Genomic DNA, 26,244 nt, shown 5'->3' with positions numbered 1-26,244 from the left:
CACCACAGAGAGAGCGAGAGAGCTTGAACTGGACTTGACATGGAGTCACTCTTTGCGAATGACGCGCACAGGAGATCTTTAACGACCTTGTATTTTTTGCATTTACGGTTGCTAGACTCGGAGTAATAACACTGGTCAACACACTTTTTCTGGCATAAGGTATTCCAACGGTTTAAGGTAATTTTGGGGTGCTGATTCTAAATCTGGCGTCAGTTTTTGTCTATCACATCAGGTTTTTGAGATATCAAATATTGCATTTTCAATAAAAACTGCAGAAGAAAAATATTAAATAAATGTGGATATCTACATAAAATTATATTAGAAACACACTATCCTAAAAATACAGCACCATATTTTAACACTAAAGCAGTCACTGACTCGCAACAACTTGCAATCATAAGTGACAGAGTTAATTTCGGATAACATCAATGAAAATGGTGTATGCCGATAGCATAAAATGAGATGTGATAGAGCAAATCTGAGATCAGATTTGGAATCAGCACCCTGAAATTAGTCTAAAACAGCTGCAAAAGTCCAGGCCAGAATAAATGTGTAATCAGGACAGCTGATTAAGTCATTTGTTTACCTTCCCTATACGTTGCACTCCTATCGAGTTTTTGCATTGTGTGTTGTGACGGAGTATTAATCAGGGCAGCTGCTAGGATCGAACCACGAACCTTTCGCAACGTGTCACACGTGCACCGTGTAATGTTGTTACACGTGCAATATTATTACACTCCAGCTTTAATGGTGCATTACAGGTCTAAGGTTCCGTATTCGGTACATCACAGCCTTGTGCTTATGACTGCGTACGGAACGCACCATATATATGCACGCGCGAGTGGGTTGGCCGCCTTTGTCTCCCCAGTGGCGATGTTTACACATCGCACCAGCTCCTCTTGTTTATATTCTTAGGTTTTTTTCGGTAAAGTCACGTAGGTAAAAAAATTCAAATTAATAAAAGTAAAATAAAAATAAAATAAAAATCACGACGTTTCGGAGGCAACACAAGCCTCCGTCTTCAAGTGGAACCGTCACAACACGCTTGCTGTATCAAGTAAATGAGAAATTCCTCTTGTTTAGGTCGAATCAGGCATCAGGGAGGCACAGGACCGGTTCGAATAATCGCCACTGTTACTGGCCGTGAGCGGGAATCGAACTCGGGTCGCCAGGTTCATAACGCAGCGCGGCAGCATGAACCACCATACTCTCTGTATGGTGATGCAAGGAAAAAGATGACCCCGTATAGCCTTAACAGATTGTTGGAGCAAGTGCTGTTTGTGGCCAGCACCACGCCCGGCCGCCTTTGTCTCCAAATGCCTATGTGTACACATCACACCAGGTATTCATTTGAGGCTGAGTCGAACTAGGGGAGGCCCGGGACCGGTTCAGATAATCGTCACCGGTGTTGGTCGCCGTGAGCGGGAATCGAACCCGTGTCGCCGGGTTCATAGCGCAGCGCGCTAACCGCTACACCACCGCTCCCCACTATATATAGGAACACACACACACGCGTGCGTGCGTCCATACATAAAACATTGTTTTTATCCATCATAAAATAATGGAATAGCAAATGGCCATTGATCCACATCAACGGTCGGCATATGGCCAATAGCGTCTGATTTGAAAATGAAAGCTCCAAACCCCTGCAGAGAGCAGTCCCCGGATGGTTCATTACTAAAACATTGACGCAGCGAGCGAGACAGCGAGGCACCGAAATGATCGATTACACCCGACAAGGACGAGGGACACGATTGTGTCCCTGTGAATGTATGCGGCTCTCCGTGTACAGCGTGCAGTAGACTTTGACTTTTAAACAACTTTTATTGCCGCCAGCAGCAAAAGCACTGGAGGCGATTTCAATATGAAATACACAAAGTCACCAGCAACACAAAAATAAAACAAATCGTTACAAATCCACGCGCTGTGGCGCTGAAAGCACCGCGCACAATACAAAAGAAAAGCCACGTGGTGGTTGTGGTGTCATCGCGCACGCCACGGTGACGAGCGAGCGCTTCAGAAGGTGAACATGAGGGTGCCGTCCACGCTGGTGCAGAGGGCCTTTCCGGCTCCCCAGCGTTCGAATAAGACGTGCACATCACCAACGTGTGTGTGGTACATGGCGTGCTCCAGCCAGAGCCACGCCTTAAGCAGGCCTCTGAACACTGGAAGCACAGAGCAGCCGTCAGTAGAGTGCGGACGCGTCTGTGGTGTATACGTGCGTGTGTGTAGTTGCGGAGAGCGGTGGTGCAGCGGTTAGCGCGCTGCGCTACGAACCTGGCTCGCCGGGTTCGAATCCCGCTCACGGCACAACACCGGTGACGATTATCTGAAGCGGTCCTGGGCGTAGTGTTGGCCAGCCCACCCCCCTCGTGTGCCGTGCCGGCCTTCACAGGTGCTACTCGCTAACAGCACTTGCCCCAACAGTCTGTTGAGGCTATACGGGGGATCTTTGTCTTGTATCAACTGGATGAATGGTGGCACGGTTATTTTCCTGCGAAGCCGAGTTCAATTCCGGACTTTGATCCGAGGTCAAGGACTCACGAAATCGCTTTTTACGCAACCACTCATTCGTCCAATCCAACCCCGTAGCTATCGACGCCTCACTCATCCACGCAGCGCACTTTGTAACTTACTCACTTTACTATCTCACAGATTCACTCACACGCTCCATCACTCTGTCGTTCGCCCTCTCGCTCGCTGGCTCGCTCACCCGCCCGCACTCTCGCTCACTCTCTCCTATTAATAAGCTAAGCGCAGACACAGCAATGCATTGTACACTGCCGCGTGACATAAGTGTATGATTTGCATCGGGCAGAATCAGCACTTGATATTTCTAGATTTGAAGCTTTCGTGACGGCAAGGATTCATACTCTTAGGTTTTTTTTCTTTTTCGGTAAAGTCATGTAGGTAAAAAATAAAATAAAAAATAATAAAAGTAATAATAGAAATGAAATAAAATAATAAATCACGACGTTTCGGAGGCAACACAAGTCTCCGTCATCAGGTGGGACCGTCACAGCTAGATTTAGGAAGGCCAGCGTCTCGAGACGCTGTGACTTCTTGTCTCGTCGTCTGTTAAAAACTCTAACAGATAGGTGAAATTCCTCCCCGTAGAGGCTATTAATTCTAGATTTGAAGCTTTCGTGACTGCAAGGATTCATACTCTTAGGTTTTTTTTTATATTGTCTCGTTAATAAATATCATAACGTTACCCTCCCCACCCTCCTCCCAACCCAACCAAATCATCGTGGCAGGAGAGACACATGTAGTGACATGGGACGAGTCACTGGAGCGCGTGCCGCTGGAAGATTGTAAATAATGGAATTAGGGGTAGCAGCCCGTTCTACCACTTGGACCTGTGGGCAAGGCACGGAGCCATCTGGAGGGATCCAGAAGGGTGCGGGACCGTGGGCGGAGCCTGGCCACGCCGGGGAGGATAAAAGGACGAGCTCCGACTCGCAATCGGGGCTGCTGCGAGCTGGAGTGGAACTCGTGGTGCCGTCGGCGTCGTCGTGATCTTCACCCTCCTCAAGTTGTGGGTCTGGCAGCGTGTTGGTTGTCCCGAGCCGGTGTGTGGTTATCCCCTAAGGCTGCGAAGGCTGGAATAAAAGAGAATACCTCCTACTAGTGTCTGTGAATCACTGCACTACACATTCACCACGTTCTCCCGATCATTACAAGACGCGCTGGAAAGTAAGACGCATGCCGCACACAAACCGTTAAAATGTGGTGGCGATGCAGCTGCTACTGAGAGCCGTGACGTCGAAGCGCACACGCCCCCCAAAACGCAGGGCCCGGGGCGGTCACCCCCCCCCCCCCCACCGATTCGCCGCTGTTTCTGAGCGGGTCTGATCGCTACGGCGGCAGGAACGCACGATGTTGTCGACGACAAATCACTTCCCACCCTCCTCCCCAACCACATCCAACATCACGGCCAGGGCATTCACCCAGCAGTGGAGGGACTGCGCACGCCGGTCTGCGGTTGCGTGCGTGCGCGCGCGTGTCCGCGATTCACACGTCAGCCTTCCCCTCGGCAAGCTTCGTGAGCCACCGCCCGTCTGGTCGTGTCGCCCAGAGGAAGCGACATTGTCAAGGAAGCATCGTACACCCCTCGGTTGGTGTTGTCGGGGCAGAGGGGAGCGGGGCGTGTGGGTGGACGGGTGTGGACCGCGCGCGTGTCTCTGTCTCTGTGTGTGTGTTAGGGCTGAACGATGAATCGATTTCAAATCGAAATCGCAACTTGAAACAATGCGATTGGTAAATTGCAAAGGCTGCGATTTTTTTACGATTTGAAAAGTCCTTTTACTTTCTTATTGGAATTGTTTTATTATTATTATAATAATAACTTTATTTATTTAACTTAACAATTGTTCTATGTTTTATTTTTCTAGTTCAATTAAGACATTTTCATGAGAACATGTTGGAAGCAATTCATTTATTTTAAGTTCTCATCCTTGCATTAGAATATATAGAGCAGTTCATATTTTGATGGCATCATGTGGCAATGCTCCATCACACGTTTTAAATCTATTACACAGTGAATATTGAACTGAAGCTTGACTTTAAAAAAAATGTAATCGCAAATCAAATCGCAATATCTGTCAGGAAATCGCAATTAGATATTTTCCCCAAAATCGTTCAGCCCTAGTGCTGGTCGCTAACAGCACTTGCCACAAACAGTTTGTTAAGGCTACACGGGGGATCTTTGTTTTTGCAGTATGCACTGCACACACTACATTTTGTGCGTGTGTGTAGATGCAAATGAAGGAATCTAAAAGCAGAAAGAGCAAAGGAACTGAACCAGTCAAATCCATTAAAAAAATTTTTTGATTTCAGACGATAATTTGTGCTCGGGGGGCGAAAATAACCCGCGGTAGACACGGCAATTATTTTGTTGCTATAAATGTCGACGTGGCGATAAGCCACGTTTGTTGAGCCATCACTCGTGGCCAGATCGCTTCCTTCAAAGAAGTTCATATACCTTCCGTGAGCGTTACCTTGTAAGGTGAAACATAAAATCAACGTCGTTGTATTTGTAGATTTTTAAGTGATCTGTTTATCTCCCCTATACTTTGCACTCATGTCGCGTCTTTGCATTGATTTTTTTTGTGACGTTCTGACCCTGTGCCCCGATTGGACATTAAACAAACAAGCAAAGAGCTTCATAGCTCATCGGATTCCTCCTGCAGTTTAAAATAATATTGGTAGGAACCACCTGGTTCCACTAGCCCACAGGGGATTATTGTGTCAGTCCGTCCGTCGTGCATCCAAAAATGGGAGGGGTCGGGCTGGGTGGAGAGGGGAGGGTGGGGAGGGGCTGGGTGGGGAGGAGAGGGTGGGGCTGGGTGGGGAAGGGAGGGTGGGGAGGGGCTGGGTGGGAGGGGTGGGGCTGGGTGGGGCTGGGTGGGGAGGGTGGGGAGGGGCTGGGTAGGGCTGGGTGGGAGCGGTGGGACTGGGTGGGGAGGGACTGGGTGGGGCTGAGTGGGGAGGGGCTGGGTGGGGAGGGTGGGGTGGGGCTGGGTGGGGAGGGGCTGGTCACCCCGTGGTGCCCTTATAAAACTCAACGTTTAACCTACTCACGCCGGCTTGTGCCCGCCCTCACAGTCGGGCAAATTTGCGGAATACACCACGCCGCCGTTGACCCTGGCCATTGACCGAGCAAACCAACGTTCCTACCAGCTCCCTCCGCAGGAATGTGTTATTCCGACTCCGATCATTCATCCCCTCAATCCACGATTCTCCTATTAGAGATGGATTCTTTATGGGATAACTTCCGCGAAGACATGTCCTGGAGGGGGGGGGGGGTGAGAGTCGTGTTGCTCATGGAGAACTGAGGCTGACGCCTCGCCACATTCATCAAAAGGGTTCATTATTTGCTGAACACCTACAGATATAAAACCCAGAGCGCAAAGATGAACTATTTGGAAGTACGCGGATACTGTTGTTGTTTTGTTATTGTTGTTTTGTTGTTGCTTTGTTGTTGTTTTGTTGTTGTTTTGTTGTTGTTGTTTTGTTGTTGTTATGTTGTTGTTGTTTTGTTGTTGTTATCATAAAAGTAGTGCGCCCGCACCCACAACTTAAACCCTCAGAAACGATACAACCCAATTGCAGAGTCCATGCGCTTGCACGGATTTTATTTCTTAAATTAGTTTCTGTACACAAGTTGCCAGGTTTTTTGTTTTGTTTAATCATCACAAATCGCACAAACTTTAAATGCTATCTTGGGAAGCGATTTTATATATGTTCTTGTTTTGCTGATTCAGCACTAACCCCCGGTGTGATTATGGAGGGGGGAATTGAAATAGTGATTCATAACCATGGTTAAATTGTTACTTGATTGAAGAGGCATTTTTTTCTTCTCCATTAAAAAGAGGAAATATTTTTTATTACGTTTTATATTTTAAATATTTTTTTTTAACGCACACAGACTTTGAATTCGTGTTCGCACGCACGCCTCACGTATGTACGTAGAACTTCTTTCGCACCGTACTAGCCAACCGTGCTAATCGGAAGTCCGGGTGAATGGCAAAATGCGTGCGTGCGAAACAAGCACACAATCCACCCGTGGCACCTGCTGGGTCTGCCCCGTGACCTCCTGCCAGCGGGCGTTCGACACTTCACGTGGCCTCAAGGTGCACATGGCCTGGCACAAGCGTCGTAGTGACGTCACCGCCACTTAGTGGCGAATGGTGGTTGTTGTTGTTGTTGTGCGAAACACCAGTGACAATTTCTCTGGACCAGCCTCCCCTAGGTCGTGTCACTGAAATTAGTTCCCAGTGTGGTGTAAGCATCTGCTACTGGGGAGACAAAGGCGGCCGGGCGTGGTGCTGGCCATCCACCCCCTCGTGTACCGTGTCGGCCTTCATAGGTGCTCGCTAACAGCACTTGCCCCAACAGTCTGCCGAAGGCTATACGGGGGATATTTGTCTTTGTGTGCGAAAACGCGCGCACGGCTAACATCAGCGGCGAGCGATATCTGAAACATATCCATGCCCTCCCCTCGACTCGGCCTTAATTGAGCACGTGGTATTACACACACGCGCGTTTCTACATATATACACGGAGGCTAATTCAACACGGATAAAACGTCCGTAACCGCTTCCTCGAATGGTTGTTAATTGAGTAGCAGCTCGAAATCATCGCCTAAGTTGTGAATCCAGCTGCTGGTTTGAGAGCACGCCGAGTGTGACTCGAATTATTCGTGCCCGAGGGGGAACGCGCACAGTGACCTTGAGTTCATCACAGAGACCACACAGACAGCGGTAGACTCACACAGACACAGACTCACACAGAGACCCACGTACTCACAGCGGGACCCACAGACTCACACAGAGACCCACAGGCTCACAATGTGACCCACAGACTCACACAGAGGCCCACAGACTCACACAGAGACCCACAGACTCACACAGAGACCCACAGACTCGCACAGACCCGCACAGAGACCCACAGACCCGCACAGAGACCCACAGACTCACACCGAGACCCACAGACTCACACCGAGACCCACAGACTCACACCGGGACCCACAGACTCACACAGAGACCCACAGACTCACACAGAGACCCACAGACTCACACAGAGACCCACACAGAGACCCACAGACTCACACTGGGACCCACAGACTCACAATGTGACCCACAGACTCACACATTAACCCACAGACTCACACAGAAACCCACAGACTCACACAGAGACCCACAGACTCACACAGAGACCCACAGACTCACAATGTGACCCACAGACTCACACAGAGACCCACAGACTCACACAGAGACCCACAGACTCACAATGTGTGTGTCACTGTGCACGGCAGTGGACCCAAGGCGATCCCCGCTGTGTGCTCCGTTTGTAAAATCGGTAGCTGCATCTGCCACGGCCACGGTTCACTCATTCGCAATAACGTGATTGGGGCACGATTATCAGTGACTCACACACACACTACGCACTGTACACACACACACTACACACACACTACATGTAGACACACACACACTACACACTGTACACACACACACTACACACTGTACACACACTACACACTGTATACACACACACACTACACACTGTAGACACACTACACACTGTAGACACACACACACTACATGTAGACACACACACCACACACTGTAGACACACACACTACACACTGTAGACACACACACCACACACTGTAGACACACACACACTACACACTGTACACACACTACACACTGTAGACACACACACACTACACACTGTAGACACACACACTGTAGACACACACTACACACTGTACACACACTACACACTGTAGACACACACACTACACACACACTACATGTAGACACACACACACTACACACTGTAGACACACACACACTACATGCTGTAGACACACACACACGTGACACACACAGCGACCGTGACGCGCCACCGTGGGCCGCGTCACGGATGCGAGCCGCGCCTGCTGACTCGAGATAAAGATGCGGCGTGCAGCGGGGGGAGGGGCCAGGGGGCAGGTGGTGGTTGGGGGGAGGGGCGCGGGGGGCAAGTGGTGGTTGGGGGGAGGGGCGAATGGGGGGAGGGGCGCGGGGGGCAAGTGGTGGTTGGGGGGAGGGGCGCGGGGGGCAAAGTGGTGGTTGGGGGGAGGGGCGCGGGGGGCAAGTGGTGGTTGGGGGGAGGGGCGAATGGGGGGAGGGGCGCGGGGGGCAAGTGGTGGTTGGGGGGAGGGGCCGGGGGGCAAGTGGTGGTGGGGGGGAGGGGCGCGGGGGGCAAGTGGTGGTTGGGGGGAGGGGCGAATGGGGGGAGGGGCGCGGGGGGCAAGTGGTGGTTGGGGGGAGGGGCCGGGGGGCAAGTGGTGGTGGGGGGGAGGGGCGCGGGGGGCAAGTGGTGGTTGGGGGGAGGGGCGAATGGGGGGAGGGGCGCGGGGGGCAAGTGGTGGTTGGGGGGAGGGGCCGGGGGGCAAGTGGTGGTGGGGGGGAGGGGCGCGGGGGGCAAGTGGTGGTTGGGGGGAGGGGCGAATGGGGGGAGGGGCGCGGGGGGCAAGTGGTGGTTGGGGGGAGGGGCGCGGGGGGCAAAGTGGTGGTTGGGGGGAGGGGCGCGGGGGGAGGGGCACGGGGGGAGGGGCGCGGGGGGCAAGTGGTGGTTGGGGGGAGGGGCGAATGGGGGGAGGGGCGCGGGGGGCAAGTGGTGGTTGGGGGGAGGGGCGAATGGGGGAGGGGCGCGGGGGGCAAGTGGTGGTTGGGGGGAGGGGGTAATGGGGGCTGGCTCGAGGGTGCTGGTGGTGGTGGTGGAATTAGAGGGGGGGAGCGGTGGCGCAGCGGTTAGCACGTTGCGCTACGAAACCCGGCGACAACCCCGGGTTCGATTGCCGGCTCACGGTCGAGAGCGGCGACGATTATCTGAAGCAGCCCTCGGCCTCTCTCCCCCTAGGTCGACTCAGCCTCAATTGAGTACCCGTTGCGTTGTTCAGCAAACATCAGCACTGGGTAAGACAAACGTGCAGTCTATTGGGGGGGGGGGGGTCTTTGTATTTGTGGGGCCGTGGCTGCTACGTTCACTTCTAGGTCGACTCAGCACAAAAGCGAGCGAGCGAGCCAGCTTAGGCGCAGTGGTGCGCAAAGGCACCCAGAATCAGGAGTTCGATTCTGGGCAACTGGCGAGCATGATTGCCCTTCCCCTCGTTGGAATCAGCATTGCGTGAACCATCGCTGGGTGTGTGAGGCTGTGAACATTGGCACTGGAGAGACTAAGGCGGTCGGGGGAAATGTGGGGAGCGCTGCGCTACGAGACCAGCGGGCCGGGTTCGATTCCCTCTCACGGCCAACATCCAGTGACGATCATCTGAACCGGTCCTGGGCCTCCTCCCCTAGGTCGACTCAGCTTCAAATGAGCACGTAAATATCGCCACTGGGAAGACAAAGGCGGCCGGGCGCGGTGTCACCCACCCACCCCCTCGTGCGCAGTTCCTCGCTAACAGCACTTGCCCCAGCAGTCCGTTACAGGCTACCCGGGGGAGCTTTGTGGTTCTGTCCACAAACATCCCCCCCCCACTCCTCGTGAACCGACCTTAAGAGGCGCTCGCCCACTGACTGCACTTTGCTCACCGCGCCTGTAAAAGGGCCACGGCAAAGCGCAGTCTGTTTCCGTGGCAAACTTTGGGAAAGGCATCTCGAGAGAGAGAGACGGGGAGTTCATCCGACTGTTCCGCCCACGCACAAAACTCTCCCGCTCCCCCCCTGCCAAAACCCGGGTGGAGGAGCGGTGGCGCAGCGGTTAGCGCACAGGCGCTACGAACTCGCGGTGAACCGGTTTGTTTCCTCCCTCCGGTCTCGGCTCCACGTCAGTGGCAGCAAGCAAGGGGCGCGTGGGGGCAGAGGTCACAACCGGGTACCCGATACCCGTACCCTACCCGTACCCGGCCGGGTATCGGGTAGGGTACGGGTATCGGGTACCCGATTGCGAACTCTGGGATGAAGCCATGTTGCAGGCGCGGGTGGGTTGATTCTAGGAACTTGAATTGTGAGAAGAGACAAGACGTTGGGAAATGAGTGACAAACGGTTACTCACCAGTGACTCACGGCCCACCCGTACCCGTACCCGGCCGCACCAGGGTCGACCTCTGCGTGGGGGTGAACATTGGAGCCGGTACTCGAGACCCGATCACTTCACCAGTAAAAAGACAAAGATCCCCCGTATAGCCTTAACAGACTGTTTGGGGAAAGTGCTGTAACACACACACACACAAAGCAGTTCTAAAGACAATCGAGTTATTCAATCTAGACGACGATTTAACACATTCCTGCGGAGGGAGCTGGTAGGAACGTTGGGTTGCTCGGTCAATGGCCAGGGTCAACGGCGGCGTCGTGTATTCCGCAAATATGGCCGACTGTGAGGGCGGGCACAAGCCGGCGTGAGTAGGTTAAACGTTGAGTTTTATAAGGGCACCACGGGGTGACCAGCACCTCCCCACCCAGCCCTACCCCTCCCACCCCCCACCCAGCCCCACCCTCCCCACCCAGCCCCTCCCCACCCAGCCCCTCCCTCCCCACCCAGCCCCTCCCTGCATGACGGACGGACACAATAATCCTCTGTGGGCTGGTGGAACCAGTGGGTTCCTACCAGTAAAAAGTGGATAGCTCCAGTGGCGTCCTAATATCGCGAGGAAGAGCGTTCCAGACGGCCGCAGAAGCGCATTTTAAAGGGCGACTATGCGCCGTGTATGTGTCTACGTGCCGCCCTTAATCGGGCGTTACTCACTAAACAGCACTTGCCCTAACAGGCTATACTGGGGACGTTTGTCTCCCTATGTATGTATGTTGAATTTCTTTCGCACCGTACGTAGCCATCCGTACTAATTGGAGGTGTGAGGGAAGGGCAACACAAAACAAAGTCCGCAAACTCTCTCTCCCTCTCTCTTGAAGCCCTCCTCTCGTTGTGGCGAGCAAACCTCGGATGTTGGCATTCAGCTCCCTGGACACACTTACTGCCATCAGAGTGTAACGACGACTTGACACACTTCTCTTGAGATGACACTTTATTGAAGACGCGTTTCATTTGACATCGGGCGGAGGTCCCACCGCATCTCCCCCTTGTATACCAGCACGAGGCCACGCCCCCTTTCTCGATCATTCTCGCTGATTCTGGACGCTCGCTCCACCGGCAGACTCTACCGTGCTCTTCCGTCGCCTGACCACGGCTCCCTTCTTGATCATTCCCGTAGCCACCAGTCCCTTCGCACTCACAACTGACTCCCCTGCCATTACCTCCCGTGGCCACTAGTGCATTCACACTGCAGGCTGACTCCCCTGTCATTACCTCCCGTGGCCACGAGTCCATTCCTACTGCAGGCTGACTCCCCTGTAATTACCTACCGTGGCCACTAGTCCATTCGCACTGCAGGCTGACTCCCCTGCCATTACCTCCCGTGGCCACTAGTCCATTCGTACTGCAGGCTGACTCCCCTATCATTACCTCCCGTTGCCACTAGTCCATTCGCACTGCAGGCTGACTCCCCTGTAATTACCTCCCGTGGCCACTAGTCCATTCGTACTGCAGGTTGACTCCCCTGCCATTACCTCCCGTGGCCACTAGTCCATTCGCACTGTAGGCTGACTCCCCTGTAATTACCTCCCGTGGCCACTAGTCCATTCGTACTGCAGGCTGACTCCCCTGCCATTACCTCCCGTGGCCACTAGTCCATTCGCACTGCAGGCTGACTCCCCTGCCATTACCTCCCGTGGCCACTAGTCCATTCGCACTGCAGGCTGACTCCCCTGCCATTACCTCCCGTGGCCACTAGTCCCCTCACACCGCATGCTGGCTCTATTGTCATTACAATAGCACCTCCAATTAGCACGTTTGGCTACGTACAGTGTGAAAGAAGATCAACATACAAGAATAGAATCTCATCTGTACAAAAGGTTTTTTTTTGGTGGGCAAACACTCTAAACGCATGTTTCTAAATGTGTATGAAAAAAACCGGAGGACCCGGAGAAAAATCCACGCGACCACGGGGAGAGAGACACGCAAACTCCAAATATACAGCAGCAGGCGTCAGGGTCGGGATCGAACCCACGACCTCCTGTATACCAGGCGAGGTAGTTAGCATCTCATAGCCACTGCAGGGGCGCCCACTAATTCGAGTACTGTGACGTTTCGCTGGTAATTACAACAACAACAACAGCAATCACCAGCAGCAGCATCATCAGACGATCAGCCCGAAATCGTGAACACGTCTTCATGTTTCGGTCTTCAATAGAGAGGGTTGAGGGGGTGGGGGGGTTTACAAAATGATGCCACCATCACTTTCAGATCCACATTGGAAGGTCACCTGCCCCCCTCTCCCCGGTGGAAGCAGCTACCCCGTACGGCCCAAGGTGGTCTCGGCCGCGAGTTTCAATCGAAATGATTAAATCGTAGAGCCCCCCCCCGCCCCCCCCAAATGGGGGTTTTCGTGAGTGGCTGTCCAGTAGCTACGCGCTCGCCGCCGCGTCGCGCATGAATAATGCAATCTGCATCTGCTAATTAATCCGGCAGGTAATTTTGCCCGTGGCTTCTTAAGTGCACTCCTCCGTGCAACGCGCGCGAGTGTGTGTGGACACACCACACACACAGCACGCACGCACGCGCGCGCAACAACAACGATACACAGGCAAAGATCCCTTCCACGCCCCTTATAGCCTTCAACAGATTGTTGGGGCAAGTGCTGTTGGCGAGAAGCACCTGTGAAAGTTGGCACGGCACGCAACACGAGGTTGGGGGTGGGGGGTGATCATGTTTACAACACACAGCACCAGGTACTCGTTTGAGGCTGAGTCGACCTAGGGGAGAGCCAGGACCGCCGGGTCAGATCATCGTCACTGGGTGTTGGTGGCCGTGAGCGGAGTCTCTAACTCGGGTCACCCAGCTTCGTAGCGCGGGGTGCTAACCACTGCGCCATCGCTCCCCACCCACCACACACAGGCAAAATTAAATACAAAAGAGACAAGTTCCCCGGGTAGCCGTGCGCACTGTTGGGGCCAAGTGCTACTGTTGAACCACAGCGTGGGCAAGAACCACTGCTGGCCGCCTCCGTCTCCTTCCGGCCCGCGCTGCTGTTTCCACGACGCATCAAGGTGCTCAGTTTAGGCCGAGTCAACCTAAAGGGAGCCCGGCACAGTGCACGCCCTGTACCCTGCACATCACGCACACACCCTGCGCATGGCACCCCCTGCACCGTACGCCCTGCACTTTGCACACCATGGACATTGCACCCGCCTGTACCCTACACCATGCACATTACGCACCACGCACATTGGCACACCCTTCACCGTACACTCTGCACATTGCACTACCCCCTACAGTCCTACACCGTACACTCTGCACCGCGCACATTGGCACATCCTACATCCTACACAACGCACATTGCACTACCCCCTACACCGTACACCCTGCACCGCGCACATTGGCACACCCTACACCCTGCACAACGCATATTGCACTACCCCCTACACCGTACACCCTGCACCGCGCACATTGGCACACCCTACACCCTGCACAACGCATATTGCACTACCCCCTACACCGTACACCCTGCACCGCGCACATTGGCACACCCTACACCCTGCACCCTGCACTACCCCGTACACCGTACACCCTGCACCGCGCACATTGGCACACCCTACACCGTACACCCTGCACTACCCCCTACACCCTACACCCTGCACCGCGCACATTGGCACACCCTACACCCTGCACAACGCATATTGCACTACCCCCTACACCCTACACCCTGCACCGCGCACATTGGCACACCCTACACCCTGCACCCTGCACTACCCCTTACACCGTACACCCTGCACCGCGCACATTGGCACACCCTACACCGTACACCCTGCACTACACCGCACACCCTACACCCTGCACAACGCACATTGCACTACCCCCTACACCCTGCACTCTGCACTACCCCCTACACCGTACACCCTGCACCGCGCACATTGCACTACCCCCTACACCCCATCCCGTACCGCAGGAATCCTGAGCACTCCCCGCACGATCGGCAGGAGGGTGCTGCGGGGATGAATGACTCCTGCACGCCGCGTGGCGTCGGGGTTCGTCGTGGGGGTTTCTGGGCCATACTTCACCACGCTGGTCTCGGCGCGTTCGTGAAGGGGATTGGTTGGAGGTGGAGGGGGTGGGGTGAGGAGCTGGGGCGTTCACTCCGGGCCACTGACGTTAACCGTGGCCCGGAATCGAACTCTCGAGGCGAGTTCATCACATCGCATGTTGTGTAAGCGGTATAGTGCTCGAGCAATATACAACAAGACAAAGTCCCCCGTGTAGCCTTAACAGACTGTTGGGGCAAGTGCTGTTAGCGAGCACCGATGAAGGCCGCCACGGCACGCGAGCGGGTGGGTGGCCAGCACCACGCCCGGCCGCCTTTGTCTCCCCAAGCGGCGATGTTTTTTTTTTTACACATTGCACCAGGTGCTCATTTGAGGCCGAGTCAACCTAGGGGAGGAGGCACAGGACCGGTGCAAACAATCGTCACTGGGTGTTGGCCGTGAGTCGGAATCGAACTCGTGGACGCTGCTCACAACAAGACAAAGGTTCCCCGGGAAGGCTTACAGGAGCGCGGGGCAAGTGCGGACCCTGGTGGCCTTTAGTGCGGCCTCTGACGTGCGGTGTGTCCCCACCCCCCACGACACACAACGAGTGACACCCCCCCCACAACACACAACGAGTGACACCCCCCCCCCCACGACACACAACGAGTGACACCCCCCCCACGACACAACACACGAGTGACCCCCCCCACCACCCATCATCATCGTGCTGCTGCCAAACCCAACAATGGTTTAATATGTAGTGTGGGCACTCGCACTCACGATGTCTTATCGGCGAAAGTGGCCCTCCTCCTAACCACCCCACCCACCCACCCCCTCTAGAAATGAGTGAAGAAACGCCGCCGACTTAAGACGTGTCGCTCTGCAGCGCTCGACGCAGCCTCACACACGGAGTCGACCTAGGGGGGTGACGCGGCGCAGGTCGCCGGCCTTAATAGGCTCGCTGACACCACTCTTGTGGCAGCGGACAATACAGAACCATCACACACACACCACACACACCACACACACACCACACACTACATACACACACCACACACACACACCACACACGACACACACACACCACACACACACCACACACACACACCACACACACACCACACACACACACACCACACCACACACACCGCACACCCCACACACACCACACATACACCACACAACACACACACACCACACACATACCACACACACACCACACACCCCACACACCCCACACACACCACACATACACCACACACACACACCACACACTACACACACAGAGGGAGAGTAATTAACCCCAGAGGGGTTAATTAAGCTGAGGCTCCGAAGCCAACAGGTCGAATTGATTTTGTGTTCGTTTTCAGTGGAGGAAATTCCACATTATGGTGGCGGGGTCCGGTAGATCCCCGATGAACGAGCCCGCCTGACTGCTCACAAAGTGGCCATGCCGCTCGTTGTATATGAAGACCGCGGGCAAATGAAGATGATTCTTCGATTTTTTTTTTACTCACGCAGCTGCTGTTACTGCTGCTCGTGATGTTCGTGCTGCTGTTACTCCTGCGATCGTTACTCAAACAGCTGCTGTTACTCATTCTGCGATTGTTACTCAAGCAGCAGCTGCATGCTGCTAGCAAGCCGGACGGCTAATACATGAACGGGTGAGCGAATGAGTGAGTCCACGCATGAACATCGGATCACTCGTGCAACTGAGACGTCGCTGGTCTCATGAGATCTCAGCCTCTCACCTGCGTTAAACAGGCGCAGTTGAGTGAATGAGTGAGCGAATGGACGAGTGAGTGAATGAGTGAGCGAGCGAGCGAATGGACGAGTGAGTGAATGAGTGAGTGAATGGATGAGTGAGTGAATGAGTGAGTGAATGAGTGAGTGAATGGACGAGTGAGTGAATGAGTGAGTGAATGGACGAGTGAGTGAATGAGTGAGTGAATAGACGAGTGAGTGAATGAGTGAGCGAATGGACGAGTGAGTGAATGAGTGAGCGAATGGACGAGTGAATGAGTGAGCGAATGGACGAGTGAGTGAATGAGTGAGCGAATGGACGAGTGAGTGAATGAGTGAGCGAATGGGCGAGTGAATGAGTGAGTGAATGGACGAGTGAATGAGTGAGCGAATGGACGAGTGAGTGAATGAGTGAGTGAATGGACGAGTGAGTGAATGAGTGAGCGAATGGACGAGTGAGTGAATGAGTGAGTGAATGGACGAGTGAATGAGTGAGCGAATGGACGAGTGAGTGAATGAGTGAGTGAATGGACGAGTGAGTGAATGAGTGAATGGACGAGTGAGTGAATGAGTGAATTGACGAGTGAGTGAATGAGTGAGCGAATGGACGAGTGAGTGAGTGAGTGAGCGAATAGATGAGTGAGTGAATGAATGAGCGAATGGACGAGTGAGCGAATGAGTGAGTGAATGGACGAGTGAGCGAATGAGTGAGTGCATGGACGAGTGAGTGAATGAGTGAGTGAATGGACGAGTGAGTGAATGAGTGAATGGACGAGTGAGTGAATGAGTGAGTGAATGGACGAGTGAGTGAATGAATTAGCGAATGGACGAGTGAGTGAATGAGTGAGTGGACGAGTGAGTGAATGAGTGAATGGACGAGTGGGTGAATGAGTGAGTGAGTGAATTGGTGAGCGCGTCGAGTTACGCGAATGGATAAATGAGAGAGAACGAATTAGCAAATGAGCGAGTGCATACGAACGAGAGTGAATCCGTGAGCGAGTAGGTGAACGAGTGAACGAGTGAAAGCGTGCGGCGCGCGTGCGCGCGTTGAACGAGCACGCGAATGAGTTCGCGAATGAGTTCGCGAACGAACGCGCCGGCTGTCAGCGGTCTCTCTCTCTCACCTGATAAACTTGAGGGCAGGCGACTCCTCACGTTGCTTGCCGTTGTTCGCGCTCGCCATGGCTGAATGACTCTTGTGTGGGCGAGCGAGCGAGCGAGCGAATCGATTCCTGGCTTAGTTCACCAATTAGGACTCCACCAAAGACACACACGCACGGCGACGCGGGTGTGTGTGTGTGTGCGGTGTGGTCTACGAGATCAATACACTCCACGATGTGTATGCATGCAGCCTGTATCTCTGCGTGGTGTGTGTGTGTGCGCGCACACTATTTAATTCGTAATATCCGTCCCGTTGGTGGTGTTTGTCGCAGCGATGGCTGCAAACTCGACGAATTCAGCAAAGTCTATTTTTGTAACCTGCGCCGTCGTCACTTGGTGCCTTTTGTGTGTCTGTGCGTGTTGTGTGCACGTCGATGTGTCTGTGTGTCTGCACACGCCACGTGTCTGTCTAATAATAGGTGATTGCTAACAGCACTTGCCTCCCGGTGTATCGTTCATGTGCGTCTGTGCAATTTGTCTTTGTGCGTTCGTGTGTGTCTGTGCGTCTCTCTAGGTCTCTGTGTGTGTGTCTGTGTGTCTCTGTGTGTGTCTGTGCGTCTCTCTAGGTCTCTGTGTGTGTGTGTCTGTGTGTCTCTCTGTGTGTGTCTGTGTGTCTCTGTGTGTGTCTGTGCGTCTCTCTAGGTCTCTGTGTGTGTGTCTGTGTGTCTCTGTGTGTGTCTGCGCGTCTCTCTAGGTCTCTGTGTGTGTCTTTGTCCCCGACTCTCTGTCTCGTGTCCCTGTGTGTCCTTGCGTATCTGTAGCTCTATGTGTGTTTCTCTACGTCTCTGGGTGCCTCTGCGTGTATGTGTAATGTCTAAGCCTCTCGCCGTATTTCTATCTCCGAGTCTCTATGATGTGTCTCTGTGTTATCTCTCTGTCTCCGTGTGACTCTGTGTGTGCCGTTGCGTGTATGTCTGTGTGAATCTCGAAGTGTGTATCTTTGTCTTTGTATCTCTCTCTCTGTGTGAATCTCTCTGTGTGTGTGTGAATCTACGTGTGAATCTGTGAGAATTTGTGTGAATGTATCTCTGTGTGTGTAAATCAGTCGGTGTGACAATTTACGTGTGATTCTCTGTGTGAGTCTGTGTGTGTGTGATTCTCTGTGTGTGTAAATCTGTCTGTGTGACAATTTACGTGTGATTATCTGTGTGAATCTCTGTGTGTGTGAATCTGTGTGTGTGAATCTCTCTGTGTGTGTGTGGACCTCTCTCGGAGTCGCTCTGAGCAGTAAGCGTGCGGTCTTCGCTCTGCGCTCTAAACGCGAAGTGGCACGAACGCCACCCAACCGAGATCCGCACTCACAACTCCACCCCCTGCCCCCCACCCCGCCTCCTCCTCCTCCTCTCATCCTCCCAGCACCAGGACCCGCCCTCTCCCCTCCCTCTCCCCCCACCCTCTCTCTCTTTTCCACCCTATTCCCCTTCCCCTCACTTCCCATCCCTCTCTCTCTTCCCAACCCTCATTTTTTTATTACGATCAGTGGAAACAAGAAGATGCTCGGTGTAGTCGGCACTTTGCTTCGTTCATCATTTCGTTATTTTTTTTTCAACCCTCTCTTCCCCTTCCTCTCTTTCTTCCCATCCCTCTCTCTATTCCTCTTCCCCCACCCTCTCTCTTCCCCACCCTCTCTCGCGCACTTCGTCTGGCATGGGAAGCACTGGCTCAGGCCGGGCGTTCTCTGCCTGCCGGTGGGTGAGGGTGACCAGGGTCTGGTGGACGTCACCGCCAGGGTCACGAGCTTCAGGCTCATGGCAGTCAGGCGGCTGCTGTACGACCGGGAGGAGCTACCCTGGAAGTCTCCGGCCCTCACCCTGATGACGAATGCAGGGGGGTGCCTGGGGTACGGTCAGGAGCTCTTCCTGATGGACCTGAGCCTGGTCGACTAAGCGAGGCTGCCAGGTTATCACCGGAGCCTCTTGGACGCGTGGCGGAGCTTCGAGTGGAGCAGAACGCGCGTGGCGCACTACGACCTCGCGCAGTTCCTGAACGAGCCCTTGTTCTGCAACGGCCTCTTCCAGGGAATCAGAGGAGAGAGGACCCTGCCTCTACGCCTCACATCAGCAGGGCTGCGGACAGTCTTCCACCTCGTGCAGGCCCCACCAGCCCAAGTGGAAGACCGCAGCTGAGATCGCCAGCACCGCTAGGGGACTCCGCTCCATGCTCGCCGGGGAGAAGCTGCTGCGGGACGTCGCTCCGCGCCATGCAGGAGCTGCGCCTAAAGCTGGAGGAGCCGGGGGACGGTGGCAGCCCTCCCCCCCGCCCCTCCTCCTCCTTCCCCAGTTGTGCTTCTCCTGCGCGCAGCCCCACGGCCACAGCGACTCCGGCAAGCTACTGAAGCTCCGAGGCTGCAGGAACGTGCCCCTGAAGAGCGCCCCAAACAGAGCGCTCTGCACGTGCTGTGTCAAGGCGCTCTACACGTGGCTGTGTCAAGGCGCTCTACACGTGCTGTGTCAAGGCGCTCTACACGTGCTGTGTCAAGGCGCTCTACACGTGGCTGTGTCAAGGCGCTCTACACGTGCTGTGTCAAGGCGCTCTACACGTGCTGTGTCAAGGCGCTCTACACGTGCTGTGTCAAGGCGCTCTACACGTGCTGTGTCAAGGCGCTCTACACGTGCTGTGTCAAGGCGCTCTACACGTGCTGTGTCAAGGCGCTCTACACGTGCCGTGTCAAGGCGCTCTACACGTGCCGTGTCAAGGCGCTCTACACGTGCTGTGTCAAGGCGCTCTACACGTGCTGTGTCAAGGCGCTCTACACGTGCTGTGTCAAGGCGCTCTACACGTGCTGTGTCAAGGCGCTCTACACGTGCTGTGTCAATGCGCTCTACACGTGGCTGTGTCAAGGCGCTCTACACGTGCCGTGTCAAGGCGCTCTACACGTGCTGTGTCAAGGCGCTCTACACGTGCTGTGTCAAGGCGCTCCACACGTGCTGTGTCAAGGCGCTCTACACGTGCTGTGTCAAGGCACTCTACACGTGCTGTGTCAAGGCGCTCTACACGTGGCTGTGTCAAGGCGCTCCACACGTGCTGTGTCAAGGCGCTCTACACGTGGCTGTGTCAAGGCGCTCCACACGTGCTGTGTCAAGGCGCTCCACACGTGCTGTGTCAAGGCGCTCTACACGTGCTGTGTCAAGGCGCTCCACACGTGCTGTGTCAAGGCGCTCTACACGTGCTGCGTCAAGGTGCTCTACACGTGACTGTGTCAAGGCGCTCTACACGTGCTGTGTCAAGGTGCTCTACACGTGACTGTGTCAAGGCGCTCTACACGTGCTGTGTCAAGGTGCTCTACACGTGACTGTGTCAAAGCGCTCTACACGTGCTGTGTCAAGGCGCTCTACACGTGCTGTGTCAAGGCGCTCTACACGTGGCTGTGTCAAGGCGCTCTACACGTGCTGTGTCAAGGCGCTCCACACGTGCTGTGTCAAGGCGCTCTACACGTGGCTGTGTCAAGGCACTCTACACGTGCTGTGTCAAGGCGCTCTACACGTGCTGTGTCAAGGCGCTCCACACGTGCTGCGTCAAGGCGCTCTACACGTGGCTGTGTCAAGGCACTCTACACGTGCTGTGTCAAGGCGCTCTACACGTGCTGTGTCAAGGCGCTCCACACGTGCTGTCAAGGCGCTCTACACGTGCTGTGTCAAGGCGCTCTACACGTGGCTGTGTCAAGGCGCTCTACACGTGCTGTGTCAAGGCGCTCTACACGTGCTGTGTCAAGGCGCTCTACACCTGGCTGTGTCAAGGCGCTCTACACGTGCTGTGTCAAGGCGCTCTACACGTGCCGTGTCAAGGCGCTCTACACGTGCTGTGTCAAGGCGCTCTACACGTGCTGTGTCAAGGCGCTCCACACGTGGCTGTGTCAAGGCGCTCTACACGTGCTGTGTCAAGGCGCTGCATTCCCGGGAGCTGGCCGACCTACCGGCCACAAAATGGAGAGACCATTTCTCTCCCCTCATTGCGGTCGCCCCCCAGTGGAAACAAACGTACAAGTCTCCCCCGTAGCCAAACGCTGCGGTGACCTCCAGTGGAGGTCGGCACACTGCACGTTGCCATCGGCCGTGTGGCTCAGCCGAATCTCGCCGGGGGTAACAAACTTGTGCATTTCCTGCGGTGCCAGGGAGGATCTGCCCCATCGGTACTTACACTGCCAGCGGCTCAAACCAATGTTCCGCCTTTTGGGGAACATCTTCAGGAAACTGGGGGTGCCCATCTACAACAGCAGCTTCGTATATGGGGTGGCGCCTTACCTGGCTAACAAGCGCCATGACCTCGCCAACTTCGCCTGTGCTCAGGCGAAGATGGCGGTGTACAAGATCAGAAGAAACATGCTGGAGAGTGACACTGACGGCTGCTCTGTGCTGCTTCCAGTGTTCAGGGGCCTGCTCAAGGCGCGGCTCCGGCTGGAGCACGCCATGTACCACACACACATGTCGGTGATGTGCAGCGCGTCTTCTTAGAACCCTGGGGAGCCGGACAAGCCCCTCTCTGTACCAGCGTGGACGGCACCCTCGTGTTCACCTTCTGAAGCGCTCGCTCGTCACCGTGGCGTGCGCGACGACCACCACCACCACGTGGCTTTTTTGTGTTGTGCACGGCGCATCTAGCGCCACTGCGCCTGTGTTGTTTATTGTGTTATTTGTTGCTGGTGACTGTTTCGTATCGAAATCGCCTCCAGTGCTGTTGCTGCTGGCGGCAATAAAAGTGGTTTAGAAGTCGTCTCTCTCTCCCTCTGTCTCCCTCTCTCTTCCCCACCCTCTCTCTTCCCTACCCCCCATTCCCTCCATATCCACCCCCACCCCCTCTCCCGCCATCTCTATCTTCCTCTCTCGCCCCCCTAAACCCCGCCCGCCTTTCTCACCATTATTCTAGTCCGTCTCGCCCCACTGTCTCCCTCTCCCCTCCTTCCCGAACTCTCTCTCCCATCTCAGAACAGCCCCAAATGTTCCTTTCATCTCCTCCGGGCCCCTCCCCCCTCCCCCGCTCACCCCACGTCTCCCCCCCCTCCCATCTCTGCTGATTATCTCTCCCCCTTACCATTTCCTCTCCCTGCCTCTTTCTTCACTCCCTCCTCATGCTCCCTATCCCCCCATCCTCCCCCCCCACTATCTCCACCCTCCCCCCCCACTCTCTCCACCTTCCCCCCCACTCTCTCCACCCTCCCCCCCCACTCTCTCCACCTTCCCCCCCCCACTCTCTCCACCCTCCCCCCCCACTCTCTCCAACCTCCCCCCACTCTCTCTTTTTTTCCCAACATTTTATTTAAAACTGTAAACACATAGACTTTGATGAAGGCCTGGCCAAAACCAATTTTTTTTTAATAATAATAACCCTAACCCTATCCCTAATCTTAACCCTATCCCACCCTCCCCCCCCACTTTCTCCACCCGCCCCCCACTCCCTGCCTCTCCTCCACTCTCGACGACGCCCAGGCAACGAAGAGCGTCACACGCTCTACCCCCCCCCACGCACCCCATTAGTCTGTGTAATCTCTCCCCACTCTTGAGTTTCCACGTATACATTGATGCGAGAGTTTTTCAAAACGACGTCATGATTACTATTTTCAAAGTAATTTTCGGGAAAAAAATGGAGCAATTTTCATTTGAAAGGTCGCATTTACAAAACGCTAATTATGAACGCGATTAAAATTCACTTTGTGCACGTATAAAGAGAGGAAACTTTAACAGTTCAACAATTCAAGATGAGCAGCCAGGAATACATAAATAAGGAGCACTGCGCAGGAAAAATAAACTATGTAAACTATTGTTTATTTGACCAGGTAAAGCCCACTAGCCCTTTTTTCAAAAGCGACCTGGCCACAAATGATAGCTCAACGAAGTGGCTTATCATCATCATCGTCGTGTGGATATTCAAAGCAGCCAAATACTCTAGAACGTGTGTTGATTCTCAATGTGGAGGGAGAAAAAACGGATGACCCGTAAGAAAAAAAACCCCACGTCATCACGGATAGAGAGAGATGACACGCAAACTCCAAATATACAAGCATCAGGGTCGGGATCGAACGCATGAGCTCCTGTATACCAGGCGAGGACGTTAACATCTCACCACCATCTCTGACCATCCACACAGAAGCGGTTAAGTTGCGAATTTGTAAAAAAAAAATTGGCTCAATGTTTCTGACCCACGCTAACAAATTAAAATCAATCAATCATCAATCTTTCTTCGCCCATCTAGCACCCTCATCAGAACCGACACGGGTCGCCTCCTGCCCGTTATTACAAGACTTGTCGAGCTTCTACGAAAAGCTCAATTGGAATTTCACACCGTCCATCCACAGCCGTACTAACGCAAGTGTAAATGCGTTGGGGACATCATGAAGACTTCACAGCCGTACGTAGCAGTGATTGTGCCTGGTGCGATGTACGATATGTACGATGGATCAGCACCCCCCCCCCCCTTCCTTTTGTGTGTTCTCTCTCCGCACCGAGATCCCGTCGTGTTCCTCCCGGGTACCGGAGCTAGACGTCGTAATTCGGGGGGCTTGTTGATGGTTAGAATGACAGATTTCCCGTCGCTCGCTGTGTGTGTGCGGTAGTGGTGTAGTGAGTTCTCAGTGAGTCAGACGACGTAGTTAAGGCACACTCTTTTATTTAACCAAAGTTCTAAAATTAAGATTGAATACTTGAAGGGGTAACGGCCCCTTCACCCGTACTCAATGGGAAACACCCCTAGCACTATTCCCTGACTGTCTTATTCCCAGTCCTCCGCTACGAGTGCTAGGGGATGCTATCTGATCCGGCCCTGGTCAAGCACGGATCCCGGCACCCAGCTAAACCAGGCCGTGCTCTTACAAGAGCAGCGGTCCTGAAGCTTTCGTGACTGCAGGGATTCATCTTCTTGGTTCTTTCGGTAAAGTCACGTAGAATGGACATAATAATATAATAAAAAATAATAATTCTCACGACGTTTCGGCCACAACGCAAGCAGCCGTCCTCAGGTGAAGAACAGGTCTGTCGAGAAGACAGAGTCTGAATGACACACTCCAGGCTTGGAGCGACTATTTAAGCCTGGAGTGTGTCATTCAGACTCTGTTTTCTCGACAGACCTGTTCTTCACCTGATGACGGCTGCTTGCGTTGTGGCCGAAACGTCGTGAGAATTATTTAATTGGTTTATTCTAATTATTGTATTATTTCCATTCTACGTGACTTTACCGAAAGAACCAAGAAGATGAGGTCCTGGAGCTCTTGGGGCCGCGCCACTGGCTTGCCCTGCTCGGCCCTGACAAGGACAGCGAGCCAGGGGAGTCCCAGGGCCTCTTCTGCCGGTCTTCAGTCTTCACTGGTGAAGCTTCTAACACACTGGCCCCGAGCTCTCTGGCTCCCCACCTTTTATAGGAATCCTCTCCGAGGGGTGGGGCTATGGGGGATCACAGCGCCCCCCCCATGGCCCCCCAGGGTTAACCGATGCGGACGTGGATGTAGACACCCGTGTGTGGGTGCAGACACCCTCGTGTTTCTGTCCGCCTTTCTCCCCGTAACAACCCCTACAGTGGTAAGCAGTGGCAGCAGATGCAATGCCGAGGAGCCGCGCACGGTCCGGGCAGACCCTCCGCACAACGGCGATTCGTTATAGCGTGTTGTGTATGCCGTTTATTGTGAAAATTCAGTCACAGTTCCTATGATCACTGTTTCATTGCTTTCGTGGCTTTATTTTGGGGATTTCGAAAAGTGTATTGGTTTGGCCATGTTTGTTTGTTGTAGTACAGAGTTAGACTGATGGCCTTAATCTAAGTTGCCTTGTGGTTGTTGTTGGTTGTTTGACTTGCATCCCACTGGGATTTTTGCACACTGCGTTGGTGTACGGTGTTTTTTCTGCAATATTTAGCTGTCTTTTCTTGGATTTTCTGTTTGCACTCAGTCACATATTCACTTTAAGATGTTTTTTGTTCGTGTTTTTGTTTTTTGTTTGTTGCGGTTGCACCCGATTAAAGAGATGAATGGCTCACAGGGCTATACCTAATAAATGTACTTGAACTTGAGTCTGCGACACTTGTTAGATGGCGTCTCAAGGCTCACCCTGTTTGGTGCAGGCTTTTTCCGTAACTTAGCATTGTATGCAAATCGCTTTGAGGCCTTTTGGGAAGTGTGGTATGTAATACAGTTATTTTTTTTACTTCTCTGGGAACGCATTTTGAGCACGAAGCGAGGTCTGGCCTGTAACACACACAACGTTTAACACGTCGGCTTTCGCGACGATGAAGCCGGTTGTAATTACTGGCGAAACGTCGTACTCAGATTGTAAATGTTGTGGCTTGGCACTCCAACAGACCGGTTAGTGCTGTACTAGTATACTACACTATACACTACTATACACTACACTATACAATACACTACACTATACACTAGTGCTGTACTAGTGATGAATTGGTCACGTTCTGTTGATGTGACAACCCTTCCTAGTTGGCTGTGTCGGGTGGTGGCGGGTTTTAACGATACATTTATATTTTTACGCGATCTAACCCAAAAAACCTCCATTATGAACACGCAACGTTGTCCCACGTCCGGCCGCATGGACATATGTAGGAGTCCCGGACGCTGCCGGTCAGCGTCGTGCGAGAAGAAGCTTCGACGAGCAGGGCGGTTATGTTTTGTACGTTTATTGAAAAAAAGAGACACCTCAAAAAGGTAAAAAACCAGTAAACCAAGCAGAAAAATAAACATAGGGTGCTAAAATGACGTACTAACGAATTTGCGGACTTGTATATGTACACACACGTCAACACACAGGCTCAAGGTATATAACTGCATGTG

At 53.7% G+C, this 26,244-nt stretch overlaps 1 protein-coding gene across 1 annotated transcript in view; it reads right to left on the bottom strand.

Moving 5' to 3' along the window:
• Positions 1-18,771, bottom strand: part of YJEFN3 (YjeF N-terminal domain containing 3) — a 93,472-nt gene extending 74,701 nt beyond the window's left edge. Inside the window, exon 1 of the mRNA XM_078879258.1 lies at positions 17,444-18,771. Coding sequence (XP_078735384.1) covers positions 17,444-17,502 — 59 coding nt within the window. The 5' untranslated portion in view covers positions 17,503-18,771. The remainder of the gene's footprint in view (positions 1-17,443) is intronic.
• Between the last annotated feature and the right edge of the window lie 7,473 nt (positions 18,772-26,244).

This window comes from Lampetra fluviatilis, chromosome 53 (genome assembly GCF_964198595.1).
Source record: "Lampetra fluviatilis chromosome 53, kcLamFluv1.1, whole genome shotgun sequence".
Lineage (NCBI taxonomy): Eukaryota > Metazoa > Chordata > Hyperoartia > Petromyzontiformes > Petromyzontidae > Lampetra > Lampetra fluviatilis.
This window is presented reverse-complemented; position numbering and strand designations above follow the sequence as displayed.